We start from the raw sequence: 20,495 nt of genomic DNA on the forward strand, positions 1-20,495 counted from the left end.
ATTATTTATTACTTCTAATGTGTTTGATCATGATTCTATCCTAAATATTAATTAATAATAAGAATATTGGAATGACTGAATGTGATTTTATGATTTAGTAATCAAATATTTTGTTATATGTCATCCAAAAAAATCTTAAATTTTATTTCCCAATATGACATTTATATTTGCGGACATTACTGCTGGAAAAAATACTAAGTTTTTTCTTCTCTTTCAGAAAAAGTGATGCTTGAACCAAAGGAAGCAATGTCAGAGTAAGAAGATGTCTTTGGTTGTGCAGCTGATCTGTCACATGCTTTTTAAACAATTAGAACTAGATAATGCAACCATTTGTCACCTAATTAAATTTGAAAAGCCAGAAATGCATGGGTTAGCACTTTAGTTTTTGCTTCAGTCAAAGTAATTGTTACTTAAATAGAAGGATATGTAAAATTAAAAATGAATTTTGATAAAAATGTAGAGGCATGGATAATAATCACTTCTATTTTTTAATGCTTAAACATCATGTATTCTGTATTTTACTTTTATAATTTCCATTGCTCATTCCAATTTCCCTGTGCTATTTGCTCATTTCTTTCAGAATATATCTGTAAGTAAATATTTAAACAGATTATTTTTTTATAACATGAATCATCATTACTAAAGGAAAAATCAACTCAACTAGCTGGTGAAATTAGTATTAAAAATCATAGTATAATGTCAATTTAATAGCTAAATATTAAGTACCAGCTCTAGTCAAAGCATTGATTTTAAAAATTTTTTAATGCCCTTCTTGATTATGTTCATTTCCTAACTTTTGAAAAATATCTATTATTTATTCTATTAAAACTTATAGTTTGAAAATTGATCATAAAACACAAGCATAGAGATTATTGACAAGTTGGTAGGTACATTGTGATGGGACTGTTATACCCAGATTCATATTATTGGGGCTGGGTGTAGCTCTTGAGGAATAATAGAGATATAGCTAGGATTTTTGAGAACCTGGATTCAACCCCCAACACTGGGGAAAAAAAAAACAAACTGACATTATTTTGGTTTATTCTGAATATTATTGCCTGAAGAAAACTTCACTTTTTGCATCATATATTTGATTTTTTACTTTTGGAGCTAAAAATGTTCACCTCTGCTTATATTGCAAATTTTATATGTTATATACTTTTAATGCATATTTTATATTAAAGAGAAAGAAATGCATAGCAAATCAATACAGAGGATTTATATTCAATGTCAAGTTACAACCAACTGGAGGGGAAAAAAAGCCTTCTTAAAAGACTATTACTCGGGCTGGGGTTGTGGCTCAGCGGTAGAGCACGATCGAGGCCCTGAATTCAATCCTCAGCACCATGTAAAAGTGACTAAATAAAAACAAAGGTGTACAAGTAAAAGAAATAAATTTTCTTTAAAAAAAGACTATTACTCTACACATATAATTAATCATAAGTCATATACATTGTTGAAAACATTTAGATTTTAAAATTTAAGAAATATTTAGTTACTTTTGAGGGAAATATAAGATATAATTTTTGAAAATGATAATTAGAAGTTAATAGATCTTTGTTGAAAATTAATTACTATTGTGTCCATAAATCCCAAAATTCATAGATATGAACTGGAGCAGGGGTAGTCCACATCCCAAGGTAGATGAAGCACAGGGATAAATCAATGCAGCCTAGGTCAATATAGAAAAGCAGAGTGACCAGTTGTTCTCTTGATCTCAATAATAATTGCATTTAACTATCAAACTCCTTTTCTGCAAGAACAAAATGATCAATCACAAGGGAAAGGTGGTTAATGTAGCCAGTAAGTTTCACAAATATGTGGCCTTGCCACCTCTGTTACCTCACCCCAAAGTTAAAGGTGAAGGGATAGTCTTTGAAAAAAATAATCAAGTAATAAAATACTAAATTGTGGGGTGACCTTTGCTGTAAGAAGAGTGTGACTGATCAGCAATGTTGATGAATTTTCTCAGTGGAACTTCTATTACACTTTCTACCCCACATGGCTCCATTGTCTGACTAGATAAGTAGTATTTGCCAAAAGGTCCCATCTAGGTTGAATTAGGAAAAATTAAAAGTGTTCTCTCTTCACCAGATCTTTGCCCTAATCAGATTAAGACTCCAGTCCCAGCCACAGGGGAAATGACAAGCAAATCCATAATACCCAACTCTTTGACTATAGTTAAAAAAATTTTATCAATAGGGGTTTTTTTTGTTATGTAATCATGTTTTATCATATTCTCTGAAATGAAAGACTATTTTTTATTTTAACTATTTTTTTAATCCCCATTTTTCCACTTTAAGTAAATGCCTTTATGGACGCAGACCAAGATTGGCAAGCAAACATTACACTTCACAAACACAGGTCTCTCAAAGTGTAGCTAAGACCTTCTCAGAAAAGTAAATTTTAGTTAATTTGGGGTTTTGGCACATGTTTGAGCAATATAAGTCTTTTTTAATTTTGTTTTTGCTTTTTCAGCAAGCTTTTCTTTATTCAATATTAAGCAGCAGAGTCAATCAGTCAAAATCTCTGGCACGGCTCATTTTTAGGACTGAAAATGGCAATATAAATCATTTTAAGACCAAGTTTAACATATAAGTTAAAAGAGTATTAATTCCAATAGAAATTTGGGAACATTTTCTAAATGTACCCAAGTGTTCTTTACATACTAAGAAAAAAAAATCTAAAACCTAGGATTATCTACCTTCCAACATAAATATGTTCCTATGGGACATCTAACATAATTTACTCTGTATATAGATTTAATAATTACTAAACACCTCCCATTTCCAAAGGATATTATTACAGAGAGTAAAAATTTGAATCTTTTTTGGTTGTGACTATTTAATTTAATAAAAACTGATCTTTTGGGTCTGGGGTTGTGGATTAGAGGTAGAGCGCTTGCCTAGTTTGCATGAGACACTTGGTTCAATCCTCAGCACCACACAATAAAAAAATAAAGATATTATGTACACCCATAACTAAAAAATAAATTTTAAAAAAGAAAAAAAAACCCTGAAACAGTTATCTGTTTTTCTTAAATGTTTAGGGGCTTTAGTACCATAAATGTCATACTTTCTCACAGGGAAATCAATAGATTTTTGTTGCAGAGAAGGCTGAACTTCCAGCTTCTCATTCTTTGAAATTATTTGAGAAAGAATGCATGAATTGAACAGAAAAGAGTTTTATACTTTACTGTTAAAGTCATGATTTGGCCAGGCACAGTGGTGACACCTGTAAGGGAGGCTGAGACAGTGGATTGCAAGTTCAAAGCCAGCCTCAGCAAAAGTGAGGCTAAGCAACTAAGTGAGTCCCTGTCTATAAATACTAAATAGGGCTGGGATGTGGCTCAGTGGTTGAGTGCCCCTGGGTTCAATCCCTGGTTTCAAATAAATAAATAAATAAAATCATGAATTGGTCAGTTCTCATGTAGGTGTTTTTTGTTTGTCAGAATCACTGCTTCCAAATGCAATATACCATTTATCTTCAGGCTATTGAGTGTGTTGGTCACCTCTATGTGTGTTTCATTAGGGTTATTAAAGACGTTGCCAATTATTCAAATACCCAGAACTATATTATTAAATTCCCTTACTTATGGATATAACTTAGTGAATATAGAAGTACCATAGATATAAACATTCTTAGATCTTCTTTTTTTTCATATTTTAACATCTCTTAAAATTGATGTCATCTTATACTTATGTTTGGCAGTATTTTTCCTTTCTTGGTGGTACATAAAGCAATGATATGTTGATAATAAATAGATGATATCTTAGATATCATGAATAAAATAGTATAATTCAGTGAAGAAAAAAATATCAAAGCCTTTTTATCTGCATTAGACATTAGAGCCTACAAATTCTAGTAATCACTTTTGGCATAACAGGAATCTCATATTCCAGAAATGGAACGTTTCAGTGAGTTTCCAACTTTTTATATGTAGAGTTTTCTCCTGGATGCATTTGTAGACAATTAGAAAATCAAGGGGGCAGAGGCAAAACAAATGTAAATTATCTTTGCTGTATATTTTCATTTCCAGCAAAGGGTTTTGATTTAGGTCCAGTATACTGAGGAAGTAAAGTTTCATTCCCTCCCATAATAAGGACTATAACAAACTGGTCAACCTACTTGCTAAATCAGAGCCTAAGACCACGAACTCAGCCACTAATGTTCTGGATTCATATTTCAACACAGAAAAAACAGAGCCACAATATTTTGGGGAAAATAATATTTTACATCTTCTTATATCTTTCTATACAAACTAGAAATTGAGTTTGTTAAAACTTTTTAAAAAATATTTAGTTTTTGTAGTTGGACACAATACCTTTATTTTATTTATTTTATGTGGTGCTAAGGGTCGAACCCAGGGCCTTGCACGTGCTAGGTGAGCGCCTACCACTGAGCCACAACCCCAGCCCTTGTTAAAGCTTTTCAAATGAGACAAAGACCTCAAAAAAGAAATGGAGGATGGGTAGTTTTTCACAAGCATGGGTGCTATCTTTGTGAACAGAGCACACCACATAAGAATCCCTTATCTCAGTGCATATTTATTGACATAGGTTTTGGGCTTAAAAAAAGAGAGAGAAAGTTAATCTCTTTTTAGTTCAGCTCCCTGATGAAAAAAACAATTTTATATTATGATCAAGGGTTAATATTAGTGTTGGACTTCCTCCATAGTATAGCATATAGCAAGGCATGAATCTATTTATAAACACTTTTTTTAAAAACTCAATGTTAATTTTCTTAGTTTTATACTATCATGTCACAATGATGTACCAATGACATTTATATAACTAATTCCTATGTACTTTAACTCTGGAAGGATCCTAGGAATTGTTACATAGTAACAAATGCCAGGCAGAAATAGAACTTTTCTACAAAGAAGATATTACCTTTTAGCTATTTAAGGCTATTGCTGGTATATATATTATATGCTTATATTAAATGTATGTTTATGAACCCATATAAAGTATTATACAGAATTCTGACTAGGAAATTTTTTTTACTATCTACTTTAACATGTAGGAAGAAAGTCTCTTCAAAAAAGATTGAAAATAAAGTCTCTTTAAAGAATGCTGAAAAAAGAGTATCTTCAAAAAATATTAAAAATAAAGATTTCTTAACAAATCTACAGTCTGACCAATGGCCAGGTAATAGCATTTGTCTTACTGAATTGAGTGATTGTGGCTCCTAATTTAAACCTCCTTCCAGGACCCTGGGGAGTTGACAACACTCTAGGTCTAAGGTGGGGCCTGGGAATTGACAGTTTTTCAAACTCAGGTACTGGGTGATTCTGATACGCAGTGAGATAGAGGATCCCTGAGTATACCTTATGAGATATCATAAGGCATTCAATCCTTGCATGGATTTAAATACCTATGAAAGCATTAACAAGTTCTATTTGCTTAATCATGATTGAAAACCAGAGTGCCAGGCATTAATTTAGAAGCTGTGAATACAATAGTTGGCAAAATAGGCAAAGTTCCTACACTTATAAAGTTCACACTGTAGTGTAAGCATCCTTATGCTGGTGAGCTGTTATTCACTAGGGTGACAATAAATAATGATAATGTACTATAAATTTCAAAAAGCTAAAAGGAAGTAATTTGAATGTTTTCACCATAAATAAATAATAAACGTTTGAGGAGATGTGTTTTACATGATTTAAACATTATACGATGTATACATGTACCCGAACATCACATGAAACCTCAAAAATATGTGCGATTTTGTCAGTTCAAAATAAATTTTAAAAAATAAGTAACAGTAAAAAACCAGAAACATGCAAGATCATTTCAGGGTTTTATAGGTGCTACATTTAAATAAACAGTACCTGGGAGAGGATTATTTTAGATTTAGAGAACAGGAAACTTCCCCATAATAACTGAATTGAATGAGACAGTGCCTGTGACATCATACGATGTCTTTAGTTCCTTATTATGACCTTCCTGATGACATCAGTGTGGTGAGCTGGTGCACATACTGGTGTACATACTGGTGTATACTGGAAGACCAAGGTGGTTGTGAGCCAATGGAGACTATGAATGAAACAGAAGCAGGTTAGATGGACAGCTTGAATAACACCATTGTCATTCTCCTGGAAGGGCTTCATATCCCTTTTCAGGATAGCACTCTTGGATTAGAGTCAGGAGTTTCATTTTATTTCATTTGATCTGTTTTTCTCTAACCTATCTTCTCTGGAGCTCTCCTGGATTTCCTCCTTTTCTTCTTCCTGACATAGTGTTTATATAATTTTTTAGAAAGTAGCTCATGGCTACACTCCCATTAAAAAGGCCCTTTCCCAAGGTGTCCCAGGCACTCAAAATCTTACAAGAAAGGGGTGGGTGTAACACAAGATCAGTCTGAAACTGAAATACTCCATAAAGCCAAAGGAGTCAGGCTCACTGTTTTTCAAGGAGCTATTTTAGGAAACACGTGGTAAACATTTTTAAAAATGAATACTAGTATATTTATTTTAATATTTTTTGATGTACATTAGAAAGAAACATAAGACAGTTAAGAACATGGACTCTGGAGCTAAACTGACTCCCAGAAGAATAATTTATTTCACTCCTCTGTCCCCCAGTGTTTTCATCAATAAACAGGAACAAAAATTGTACTACCTCACTGGGATTTTTATATATATATTTTTTTTCACTTATAGGTGGACACAATATCTTTATTTTATTTTTATGTGGTGCTGAGGATCAAACCCAGTGCCTCACGAGTGCCAGGCAAGTGCTCTACCCCTGAGCCACACCACCAGCCCTCACTGGGATTTTGATAGATTAATATCTGTAGTGTTCAGAGGCTAGATTGTTGGTCATTATGATTGTTTTTGTTTGGGGATTATGTTAACTTAGTATATCAGTTTTATGGATGCTAATAGGGTCTGGCAAAATTTAACTTCTAAACTTTTCATTGTTTATTGCTTAAATTATATTGTTTTAGGTGAAGGGGGCAAAGACACAATTATTGCAAAGCAGGAGAAAAATAATGAACATTGTGTTCAGGGTATAGATAAGTTGTCGGAATCAACCGATGCTGATGGTGAGGATGATACCAGTGATGAAGATGATGAAGACAGTAACCCTAAAAAGGATACTCGTGCCCCATTAGAGTTGATGGCAGAAGTAAGTTTTACTTATGCATTACAATTTAAGAAACTTTAAAATGCTGAAATAACTAATGGTCTTATTACTAAGTAGATTAAGAAAATTAGTACGTATTCATCAAGTAAAGTTTTAAAAATCAATAAAAAAGATCCTTGCCCAGATATAAATGCTTACCTGGCTACTCATCTCTCTTCATTGGATTAGAAGTAAAAGAAGGTTCTGAAAGTGACATACAGTATTCTAGTGAGGCAGAGGCAGGAATAAGAGAAGTCTTGGTGCCCTGTAAGGACTGCTGGAAGGAATGTGTTCTACATACTGGGTACTATGCTAGTTGCTGGGCATATAGAAATAAATAAGAGAGAGACATTCTGTCCTTGAAAACAGGCACATCTAGAAATAGTTACAACACATTGAAACACATGCTAATGAAAGTGTTTATGAAGTTCCCTGGGAACAGGAAGACTTAAGTGACTGAGAAAAGAAGCAGGAAGAACAGGGATAAGAGAAGGATTTTTAAGAGGGAGAGACGTGAGTGGAATCTTAGAAACTTGAAGAGGAGAATATAGAAATTCAACTGATAAACAAGATTTCAAAAATATGAACAACAGTTGCATATTATACTGATCACATTCTCTAACCATGATCAATGAAATTAGGCATTATAAGCAAAACTAATTAAAATCACTTAAAAGATATTCTTCTAAGTGACACTTGAATTAAAATGAGAAATCAAAAGTAAACTTAATAATTTGGAAAATAGTGATAACCACAACATTACATATTACTATTTTAAAAAGAGCTTAAGGTTTTAAATGCTTCAATGATGGTGATGATGATGATTAAACTAATAAGAACAATAAAGGAACTGGGGCTGGGGATGTGGCTCAAGCGGTATCGCGCTCGCCTGGCATGCATGTGGCCCGGGTTCAATTCTCAGCACCACATACCAACAAAGATGTTGTGTCTGCCGAGAACTAAAAAATAAATATTAAAAATTCTCTCACTCTCTCTCCTCTCTCACTCTCTCTTTAAAAAAAAAAAATAAAATAAAAAAAAAATAAAAATAAAAAAATTAAAAATAAAAATAAAACAAACAAAAAAAAAAACAATAAAGGAACTAAATATCAATGCTAAAAACTAGAAAAATAGAAAACATAATAAAACATGAAAAAGAAAGAAAAATAATAATTCAAAGTAAAAATGAAATTAATATATCAAGAGCTAGGTATTTGAAAAAATAATGTACAGATAAACTGATAAATATCATAACTACAATGGAATAAAATCACAAATAGGAATGAAAATAAAAATATCTTAGACAAGAATAGAATTTAAAATGTAAGAATTCCATTGCATGAATCGATATAGTTTTTATTAATATGCAAATAAATGAGATTTTTGGTGAAATTAGTGAATAATAGAAAAATCTCTAGAATTGTTCTACTTACATCAGAAACATATTTTTAAAAACTTCAAGGGGGAAACTGAAAAAAGTAATAGAGAACTTCTTCTTAAAATGGTACCTGGGTATTCATCACGTATCTGGAAATGCCTGAGAAGTGTTTCTTAGTTCTTAGTGTCCCTGTCTCTTACTGAGTAAAATTCATGTACCTGCGTGTAGTCCAGATGTACCACACTCAAGCAGGAACAATCATCAAAAAGTGTTAAGTTTTGTGTTTTTTTTTTTTTTTAAACTGGAAGCAGAGTAAAGAGCTGGGCATGGTGGCGCACGCCTGTAATCCCAGCAGTTTAGGGAGGCTGAGGCAAGAGGATTTCCAGTTCAAAGTCAGCCTCAGCAATTTAGCAAGGTGCTAAGCAACTCAACAAGACCCTGTCTCTAAATAAAATACAAAAAAAAAAAAAAGTGGGGAGGGGTGCTGGAGATGTGGCTCAGTGGTTAAGTGCCCCAGAGTTCAATTCCCAGTACCAAAAAAAAAAAAAAAGTTAATGATAGGGGCCAGGGTTGTGGCTCAGTGGTAAAGCACTTGCCTAGCATGCATGAAGCACTGGGTTCAATCCTCAGCACTACATATAAATAAAAACAAATAAAATAAAAGTATTATGTACATCTACAACTTAAAAAAAGTTAATGACAAAAAAATTAATAAATATATATGTGTTTATTTATGGGCAAAACTAAAAGGATATACATGAAGATGTTAAACATCTCTAGATGGTAGAAATATACGTGCTTCTTAATAGAGAACATAATGTGTTAATTTAGCTTTTAAATTTCCTACATTACAAATGTGTATTACTTTAACAAGAAAAATAGTATAAGCAAAACTAGATAGTATAGAAGCAGTGCTGGAAAATATTGAATGTACACAATTGTTAAGTCCATAATTATTCTTTTCAACTAAGAACTGTTATGTTGTTATGAACTACATTCACACATGAAATCTATATCTAAACCAAAGGAATATTCAGATAAAGTGATTGAAGTATTTACTATCTGTGCCAATCAAATCAACCTATGTTTCTTAAATGATTCGGTAGTATGCACACAATGTGGCTGCAACAAAGCGGAGGTGGCACACTTATTCCAAGTTGCCCTGCCACCCAAGAGACTTACATATCCTCGATTAATTAATTGATTATAGACTCACTCCTAGAAAAGTGTATGTGTGAAAAGCAAAACAAATAACCATTAATGGAGTATTTTCTAGGGAATTTATAATTGACAATTAAATTCTCTCTGAATCTACTTACATCCGATTAATTTAATATTTTCCAGTTCCTGAGAGCAGAAATGGGCCGAGACTATCATCTTGCAAAAAAATTATGTCAGATGAGTAAGTACAAAACACTTTCACATTTTCCAATATTCCTTTTGTTTCTAAAAATAAATTCTATCATATGTAAGATGGTTCCATTATCCTAAGTCTAATTCCCTGCTAGTGTCTCAGTGGCTCCTTTATAGTGAATGATTAATTAATATAAGGATTAATTTAGATTTCTAGAGTAACTTTTAGCAACATAAACTAATGTAGACTAATGTAGACTAATTATCACCACTGGAAAATAAATCAGAATCCTTATCATCATGATAAGGGAATAGTACCTTTATGCTTTTTGTTTCAAAGAAAAGTCAGGTGCTGTAGCTGTCGAGCTAGCCTATCTGAACATGCATTATTCCACCGATGTTGGAGAGCCTGGGTGTGCCAGGCACCATTCTAGACACTGGAAATAGAGCAGCCAACATGATGGAATAACAGTCCCACATTTATGCCTACTGTCAGATAGATAATAAACTAAATTGTGTGTCATAAATGCTAGATGCTTTGGAGAAAGACTAAGTCGGAAAGAGGGACTAGAAGGCACTGGGAGAAGACAAGGTAGTTTTCAGTAGGCTGGAAGGCCTCCCTGAAAGACTCGAAGTAGAGGAAAGAAGTGTGCTAGGCATGTCCAACAGCACGTGTGCTGGCAGCAGCAAGAAGTCCTATGTACCTGCAGCAGAAGAGCAAGGAAGTGTGGCAGGTGCGGAGGTCAGAGAGATCAGAGAGGTGTGGCACAAACTATGCACACTGCATGGGACCATTTGTCAATTCAGAGACCTTGGCTTGTGGCTGAGTGAGATAGGAAAGCACTGGAGGCTTTTGATTCCAGGGGAAATGATCTGTCTTCTCTCTCTCTGGTTTTTAGTGGTTTGACTTGTTGAAGATAGTTGTGGTTCTGGGCTGGGGTGGTAGCTCAGTGGTAGAATGCCTGCTTCACACCTGTGAGGCATTAGGTTTGATCCTTAGCACCACATAAAAATAAATAAATAGATATTGTGTCCATCTACAACTTAAAAAAAAATTTTAAAGGTATTTATGGTTTTCTTGGTACTTATCCTATTGGGAAGGTTTGCTGAGTTTTTAAATCTGTGTGTTGTTGTTTTCATCAACATTGAAAGGTTCTTGGCCATTACCTTTCCTCATACCACTTCCACCCTATTCTTTCTTTCTCTTCTCTTCCTGGGATTCCAGGAATTCAACTTTTTTTTTTCATGAAATCCCACATGTATCTTTTACTTAGTTCTGTTTTGTTTTTATTTCTCCATATTTCTATTCTTTAGTTTGTGTATTTTCTTTGTGTGTGTGTGTGTGTGTGTGTGTAAACACAATACCTTTATTTAGTATTTTTTATGTGGTTCTGGGGATCGAACCCAGTGCCTCATGCATGGTAGACAAGCACTCTACCACTGAGCCATAACCCCAGCCCAGTTTGTATATTTTCTATTGACCTTTTTTGGGGTGTACTTATCCTGTTTTATGCTGTGTCCAGTCTGCTATTAAAACTATCCGGTGGGCTAGGGATGTGGCTCAAGTGGTAGCGCGCTCGCCTGGCATGCGTGCGGCCCGGGTTCGATCCTCAGCACCACATACAAAGATGTTGTGTCCGCCGAAAACTAAAAAATAAATATTAAAAAATTCTCTCTCTCTCTCTCTCTCAAAAAAAAAAAAAACTATCTGGTGAGTTCTTAATGTCAAAGACTGTATTTTCCAACTTTTAAATGCCCATTTAATGATTAGAAAGATTTCAGCTCTATACTAACATACACCATCTTTCCAACTATTTTGTCCATATTTCCTCAAATATTTTAGTCAGAGTTATTTTATAATATATATATATATATATATATATATATATTGATAATAGGACCATTAACTAGCAGTTGACTTAAATTAAGTCAATAATAAATCCCTTGAAGTGAAAATGTAGTGCAGGGATTGTGAGGGTCTACCCTCACTTGCCTGTGTCCCCACTATGAACACAGAAGTAGATTGGCTAGTTTTAAAAATGAGTTTCTTGAATCCTTTAGCACTACCTATTTCATATCAGAAGTAAACAGCTTGTCCTGTTTAATCCTATAGAGTATTTTTAACCTATTTAATAAAATACTTTGGTCAAAGCTATTTTTAGAGTCCCACAAACAGAATTTTCCAATCAGAAGGAATCTTCAGAGAAGATAATGTCCAGTGACTTTCTGTCGAAGAAGCTGAAGCAGAGAGGGGTAAACAACTGGCTTGGCACTACTCACGATGACAGTGACACGGTCAGAATGGAAAACGAAGCCTGCTTTTCCTACACCTTTCTTTTCTCCAGTGGCTTATGTAAAACAAGGGACTCTGTTCCACTCATTCTCCATTCTGTGAATTTTTTCTGGAAACTAATTGTAGAAAATTTTATGTATTTTTTATTTCTCTATCCATCAATCATTTTAGAAAGCTTCTGGCTAAAACTTATAAAATATATGTACTGTCAGTCTGTTTTGGCTATGAGCCCTGCAGAATGCTACATAAACAGCAGGTGCTCAAAAATATACTTGTCAGCCTGACTCAAACCAGTGATTGTACAATAAATACCAGGTCAATGGGGTTGAAACACTTCAAATTTATCTATGTTCATAGATATATCCCTTTAAAAATATCCTTCCTCCCTTTCTCCCACTCTTTCTTCTTTCTTTCCTTCTCTCCTTCCAACAAGTACATATTGAGCACCTTCCTCCGACCCAGACATGCTGGGAGACGGAGAGAAAGCAGGAGCCAGGGCACACATGCTCTCAATCCTCTGGGGAGTCACTTTAAATTTAACATGTCTACAGGCTCACACATTCACACTGTCCCCTCTTATAGGTCAGTGTCAAATAGTGGTGCCTTTAAAACTGAGGATTAGACTACAAGAAGAGCGGCTAAGGTCCCCACCAGACACCAGGATCTAGGGTGCCTGTAAGAACGCTGCTTCTAGGAGGAAGAAGGGTTGACTGGAAACATGGGCAAAGAGGCCCAGAAGTAGGGATGCATGGGTTGCCTCGCAGAACAGGATTGCCTGCTTCTGAGGCAGATTCCCAGCTGAGGGTGTGAAGTTAGGGAGGCCCAGAGTCTGCAGTGCCAAGCCAGGTCAAGGGAAGAACCGAGTTCTCAGGGAGAAAAAGCACTAGTTCTTTGCTGTTATTAGGAACATGTGATTGGGGGCTATTCCATAACTTTCTCTGTATTTATGGCTGCAGACAAAATGAATTGTTCTTATCCAGCATGGACCCCACATACTTTATATATAAATGCTTATAGTATAGATATTCTTGTCTGTCCCTTTTATCATATTCTAGCTTCCCTACAAAATAACTGCTTTGTGCTTGTGCTCTCCCTCTCTTTCTCTCTCCCTCTCTCTCTGTCTCTCTCTATGTATATATAGATAGATAAAGACAGATAGATAGATAGATAGAATTTATATGTGTGTATTTTTATTTTTTATTTTAAAAATATTTTTGGTTGTAGATGGACACAATACCTTTAATTTATTTACTTACTTATTTATATGTGATGCTGAGGATCAAACCCAGTGCCTCGTATGTGCTAGGCAAGTGCTCTACCACTGAGCTACAATCCCAGCCCTGTATTTTTATTTTTAAATGTATAACCTTTGACATCTGTAAGTGTAGTTATATATTTACATATTTATGCATTTATACATATATGTGTTGAATACCTACTATAGGAACATTCTTGAAGAAACAGTGCTTAATACTCAAAACAGTTTGTGAGAATCATTAACTCTACAGAGGAGGAAACTGAGGCAAAGCAAGACCTAATTCATACAAGGTCAAATGGCTCCTAAATAGTAGGATCATATTCCAAGTCTAACTTGAAAGTCTGTCATTTCCATACTCCATTTCAATTTTCTCATTTGGTTAATAAGCTTATTTTTCTGGTAAAGGAGGCAAAGGCTTGGAAAATAAATATTTTCATGGATCTGTTAGGCTAGAAATGGGTCCCATGATTGATGAATATATATTTTTCTTTGTTTATATCAAGAACAATTTATATAAAATAATGCATTCTTATCCCTTCAAAAGTGTACACAAAACTCATTTTCTTGAAAGAAGCCCCTGGTTCCTGGGGTGGTCCCTTGAAGTCCAATTGCAAGCTAGTCTTATAGGATTTTGTCTGACTATAGGGCATCCCATCCAGCATCTAGGCACCCACAGCTTTTTTTCTCTTTGCCTGCCTTTTTAAAAATCTGTGTTGGGTTCCTCCAAAATATTGTACCTATCGACATAGGCTTGAATTTCTTCTGTCTTCCACACAGTTTTTATATAGTCCTAATCGTTCCTCAATCATTTTCCTGCTGTCTCATGCAGAACTTATATTTCTGCTCCATTTCCTGTCAGGCAGCAGGGGCAACCTGGAAAAAAAAATGGTTTTTAAATGGGACTGGAAGTCAAGGGTCCAAAGTACTTTTCTTCATTCATTTCGTTCATGACTGCGGTTTTTGTGCCAATCAATCTCCCTATTTCTTGGTCACTTCACCTGTAAGTGAGAAAATTGCAGCTCAGTCTTCTCAGGGCACATCAGTTCTGCTCACAAGTAGCTATAGATTCTACACACAAAAAACAGGAAAGTGCTACAAGATCTATATCATGAGTTATAACCATTGCAAATAGTAACGAACAATGGCTTGAAACCCAAACAGTTCTCATTATTGTAGCTCTATTTTGAATATAGATGTATCTTCAGAAAAGATGGTTCCTATAAAGCTGTTTCTTTTCAAGTAAAATAAATTATCCCTTTCTATTAGCCTACAGTATCACCTTATTTTGGGGTTAAAAAAAAAAGCCTACTTTGTTCTCATTTGTCTATATTCACTTATTCCCCTTTCTAATGTTTTGAAGGCTCCTGCTGCATAGCAAGCACTCTGCTGGGCATGCAACAGTAAACAAGACAAGTGTTTTCTGCCCTGAAATAGCTCCAATCTGTTCAGCCCCATAGCATTAGAAGACCCACTTCCCCACATGAGTCCTGCAGTCAGAAGAAGCACCCACTGAATGTTTGAAAAGAAACCAAACAATCCTCTAGTCCAAGAACCATTCCAGGAAAACTAATAATAACCAATATTTATTCAGCACTTACCATGCACCAAGGACTGGACTGAGTACTTAATATTATCTGATTGATTCATCCAAATAGCCCAATATGACAGATATTATTACAGAAAATGAAATTGAAGTACAACCATATTAAATATGGTAGCAGGATCAGAATTCATATCGGGAAGTCTTTCTCCAGGATCCTTAGTGGGCAATGCTCCATTATGGAGCCCAAGTTGGAAAACAACCCCTGGACAGAAACTGCATGTGCTAGATGCTTATCTCAACTCTTTACACACCCTTCTAGGCTGTGATATAAGAATTTTTGATTTGTCACCTAGAATAGTTATTGCTGGGCCAAGTTTCAAACCAGATACCTTTCCCTCACTCTCTGAAAATTGATAAGTGCTAGCTAAACTTACACTCCACTCCAATCCCTGAAATGAATCCAATTCCAACAATAATTTTCTAAACTAGTTCCAAGTAATAGCTTAGGGTTTATTAGTAAGTGTTCCACAAAAATGATTCCATTGTCAAATAAATTTGGATAAATCACATTTGCCTCTCTAATATTCATAGCAGTTTTGAACATCTGACTGGTTCTGTAAATTCCTGTGATTACTCCTTAGAGTAAGTTTTTCCTGATTAACTTTCTTTAACCTAGTATCCCAAATATGTATTAAGAATCTAGTATCCAAAGAAGCAAGTTGGAGAAATCCTGCTCTAGAAAGAGGCTTAGCCTCAGAGAAAAATTTAGACTAGTGATAAGTATATTTAATTTCAAGTTAAATGTATAATAAAGGTACCTTATTAGAAAGCTTATATGTATGTATAATAATTCATAAAATACCTGGGATCCTTAAAGGCAGTTTTTGACCAGGCATGCAAAAATGTATGTTATATTAGTTGATTAGGAAATAAAGTCACTGGTTTGACATGTCAAGATGAAAGTCATGAGTCAATGGAGCCTTGAACCTTCCACAATTCTCTTTCTTTTAGCGAGATGAATAGCACACTTGATGTTTCAGTGCCCTCTGGGGGCCACCAAGATATTGCACAAGGAGTCATTCAATGAATGATACAGAAAGAAATAATGAATACTCCTCTAGGCATGTAGGAATAAGGAAGAGAGATTGAGCTGTAGAGAGATTTGAAAACCAGACTCTAGAAAATTCTGGAAAGAAGTCTGGTATCTAGCACATAGATAATATACCAACAAGCCTTAAAAAGTCCAAAGTATGGTCCAAAGGAAGGACAACAGTCACCTAAGGCAAAGGGAATAAATGGGGCTCAATGAAGAGGGGAGAGTACTGTTAAGCAGGCGATGACTGGTGAGTAGATTAAAGTTCTCAAATGAAGGGAAAGAAGCAACGTCAGTTTTCCCTATGCGAAAGATGTTATTTAAAAGTGGCACCTCTACAGAAGAGGTCACACAAAGAAAACTCCTTTCCTTTGTGCTACATGAGATCTTCAGCAAAGGATGTCATGCAGATACTGATGGATGAGATGAGGGATTACAGACATATAGGCACACTGTCTTTTCATTATCAAACTCTCCACATTTGCAGGATTTGTACACTCTTTGGAGAATGATTCTATTCATGAAACACTTTGGCTACTGGCCTATTAAGGAAGCCATATTGAAATGATGGAGATTGTATTATTTGGTTAGGAGGTAGAAAAATATAATAAGGATAATTTCTCCAATAAAGCACCAAATATAAGTGGAGCATTTTCTCTATTTGTACCTGGATCTATCTGTGGTATAATTGTTGAAGTTTATTGCTTTGTACATTTCTACCTGCTCTGACTGACAGTTTCAATCTCATTCTAAGGATCCTGTTTGTTGAAACACTGTGAACCTTAATAACACACATTCTGTTGTCCATTTTCAGTCCTAATCTATGAACCAGAAAATCCTGAGGCCAAGGAGTTTTTATCACTTATTGAAGAAATGTTGCTGATGGGTAATTTTAAAAATTGAAATTCCTTTTTTTTTTCTCATAGAACTATGGGCAGTCAGTCTTTAAAAACCCATTATCTCGATCATCTGCCTTTATTGGCTAAATTCAGACTTGAGCTCTGACTCTTCTTTGATTATATACATAATTTTCTTTCTGGTTATATTCTTTTTCAAAGACTATAAAGTTATTCTTCGGCTTTTGCATGTTTATTTTTGTGCTGTGGAGTTTCTGAAGAGATCAAGTGCTTGAAACAGATATCAGAAGAAACAAGTTTACAACAATTTTCTTTTTTAATGATGAAAAATATTTTCCTGACAATTGAGATGTAAATACTCTTTATTATAAAAGATGTGTAAATTTTTATTCTAAATCTTAGTAAAGTTGACAATGTTTTTAAAATTTAAAAAAAAACCATTATCTCAGGAAATTGTCAAAATGCATCATCAGAAGTGGTTAAGAAATAGCTAAATGGCCGAATCAAATGGTTTAGTAAAATCAGCTTGTCCTCTGTGGATAGAAAAGAGGACCCCTTTCTCACTGCGGGGTGGAACTGCCAAGGCTCCCTGGCAGTGAGGCATCGGGTTTAGGAAAGAGAACATGCTAACCACCTTCATGTGTTGAAGGGATGTACCATGATTTCCAGGAAAGCCAATAGCCTCTTAATTACCCTAAGTCTCAATCCCCCTTATTCTATTTAAGAATTTCTTTGGCAATAATACAAATGATTTTATAGACCTATATTTAACTTAACTTTAAACCTACAAACATCTTCATGCCAGTAATAATATATTTCTCACTTGTTCTACTACTTTGATCCTACGTATGGTTAGTGAAGTTCAGCTTGATTCTTCTGTTCAGAAATACATATTTCTTGGTAGGGGGAGGGGTAAGGAGCATTATGGTTTATGTGTTTGTTTGTTTGTTTGTTTGACAATATCAAGAAACATTTGAAGCACTTGTCTTCCTTTCTATGGCAGAGAAAGCTCAGAATCTCAAGGAAGATGAGGAAGACAGCGAAGAGGACAGCAGTGGTGAGAGCGAGGGAGAAAGCAGCGAGGACTTGAGTGACGAGAGTTCTGATGAGTGTGAAGATGGATCATGAAGGTCACTGGGTGGCTTCAGCTTTGTGTATTTTCATTATTGTATACCATGCACATATAAAGAAGGAGAGCTGCATCTTTGTCTATTGGTTCTTTCTTTGGTATAGAGAGTTCTTTTCAGTTATCCATAATCTTAGTTGGAGCTCCTTCCTAATATTTAAGCCTTTAGTCAATATGAATTAGGAAACAGTATGTGCCAGGTACTGTGTGCCCTACACACATTAGTATTTAATTGAACAACTCCATGAACTTGACCCATTCTACAGATGAGAAAACTGAGATGAAGAGAGGGTAAGTAGCTTACCTAGCCTCTTGTGCACCTATTAATTTGTACAGCCTAGATGTAGATGTGGGCATTATGACTCCAGAAGCTATATTTTCAGTCCCGCATGAAGGACCACCACATCAGGCACATTTATGTCATTTGTTTGGTTCTTTATGGCATATATCAACATCTGAGACACTTCATTTTTTGTTCTTCTTATCCTCTCCCTAACTGACATACAATGCAACGTCCATGAAGCAAGACTTTTTCTTTTTCACTATTGTATTCCTAGAAACTGGATAAATGTCTGGCAAATAATAAGCTGGGTATACACCAAGTGAATAAAAGAAGTTAAAGTTAAATGTTTATATTCTTTCATGAACCATTTACAAGGTTTTCCACTTCTTATGTGTCAATTTACATCATTTTACTGATTCTGTAATCCTTAATGGACCCCTGTGACTTTCAAATTTGGTTGTAAGGTAACAGAGGTAAAAGTAAGAAGAATGTTCCTAAGTAATTTGTTTATGATTTGCCAATCTTATTGGAAGGTAAATATCTTGGCTCTTTATTTTTATTTAGTACTGTGTCATGATATTTGCAGCATAGTTTATTCTTTAGGCATCTTGTGGCTTCGATTATTCAGAGGGAGAAACTGAGCTACATTAATGTATAGAATAACTGAAATAAATGATGATAGGTAGCCTTCCTTAATTTACAATAAATTTTCAGGCTCTGGTACATCAATAACCAAACAGTATCAGAGTTCTACCTGACACACATCTCAGAAATGACCTATTTTCACTTCAGTTTGCATTGAACACTCCTCCTCACCATAGGAAAATCACCAGCTGTTAATCTGATGATGCTAACTTGATTATGGAGCCAGCCCTGCCCCATCAGAAGTTCACAAAATACTCAAATTGATGCTGAAAACTAAATGTGTTAAAATGCGATTTTTAGTTTTAAAGGAATGAAGTAATTCTAAGGAAGAAACTATTAATAAAAAGCCATAATATCACAGACCACGTTACAACTAAATCTAAGAATTTATAAGACTTGCTCATCCAGTATGTCTCTCCCACTTATTCATCCGACTTTCATTTTTTAATCAATGAAAATTGGGGCATTGGCATAGCCTGACCCTTCGTCTGTATGTAGTAATAATAGCTAAAATGTAATCTACAAAGTATTTTTAAATTATTTAGCCCTTTATCTTCTCACAATAGTCTTATGAGCATGTTATCCTCTTTGATCATACAAATTAAATTTGGGGTGATTAAAAACATATAAAGTTATATGTTAGCTAAATTATGGGAAGTCAGGTAAGGAAATAGAAACTTAGAGATACCAAGTTACGTCCTGATTTTAGAGATCTAGTGAATCTTGAATCTGTTGTTTCATGCTGCCTCACATATAGCTAACTCTAGAGACTAAGTCAACCAACAAGTTGTATCTATATAGACAATTCAGTCCCAAACCCTTGCTTTCTTCCATAATGTAAAACACATTACATTTATGGTAAAGAACCCAAATATCACTGGGTGCAGTGGTGCATGCCTATAATCCCAGCAACTCCAGAGGCTGAGGCCAGCCTGGGCAACTTACTGAGATTCTGTCTCAAAATAAAAAAAATAAAAATAAAAAGAACTTGAGATCTGGTCAGTGGTTAAAGCATCCCTGGTTTCATCCCCCATTACCAAATATGTATATCCAACAATAAGAGAATATGTAAGAATGCCTACTCAATAGACCTGATGGGAGTCCATTGAAAAAGTCACATTTGTTTATTCAATAGTTACTGATGGTCTAGTAGGTTTATTATGGGCTGCTGGTGGGGGTCCGGTCTCTGCTTTTAACCAGCACTGTTGCAATGCAGGGTGTTACACACTGCCACTGAGGAAGTCCAGGGTACTAAGGGAACACTCAAGAGGGACACCTAAGCCAGGCTAAGCATCAGGGGAAAACCTTCAAGAGGAAAAGTGAAATCTAAACTAAGAAGATAGAATGCATAGGAATTAGCTACAAGAAGAAGGTGTGTGGAAGACAGTGGTGGTGGGGTAACACGACTTGCAAAAGCCCAGAGATAATATTGAGTCCAGAAAATAAGGTCAGATTGTAAAATGAACAGAACCAATGAGAGGTGATAAAAAAGGAAGTTCCAGGTATAAAAGGGCTGGGTAATGTGGGGTTCTTAGA

The 20,495-nt window shown here is 35.0% G+C and overlaps 2 protein-coding genes across 2 annotated transcripts in view; both read left to right on the top strand.

The window, feature by feature from the left end:
• LOC308630743 (uncharacterized protein) overlaps positions 1–523 on the top strand; it is a 50,183-nt gene extending 49,660 nt beyond the window's left edge. Inside the window, exon 5 of the mRNA XM_081261286.1 lies at positions 218–523. Coding sequence (XP_081117412.1) covers positions 218–258 — 41 coding nt within the window. The 3' untranslated portion in view covers positions 259–523. The remainder of the gene's footprint in view (positions 1–217) is intronic.
• ERICH2 (glutamate rich 2) lies at positions 263–18,606 on the top strand (the record flags this gene model as incomplete). The annotated part of the gene is made up of 7 exons (XM_081261729.1): positions 263–369; positions 2,304–2,399; positions 5,962–6,059; positions 6,952–7,133; positions 9,853–9,910; positions 16,863–16,934; positions 17,909–18,606. 7 exons carry the CDS (start codon positions 263–265, stop codon positions 18,031–18,033), a joined length of 738 nt encoding a protein of 245 aa, XP_081117855.1. The 3' UTR covers positions 18,034–18,606.
• Between the last annotated feature and the right edge of the window lie 1,889 nt (positions 18,607–20,495).

The sequence above is a fragment of the Spermophilus citellus genome (assembly GCF_964194105.1).
Source record: "Spermophilus citellus genome assembly, chromosome: 11".
Lineage (NCBI taxonomy): Eukaryota > Metazoa > Chordata > Mammalia > Rodentia > Sciuridae > Spermophilus > Spermophilus citellus.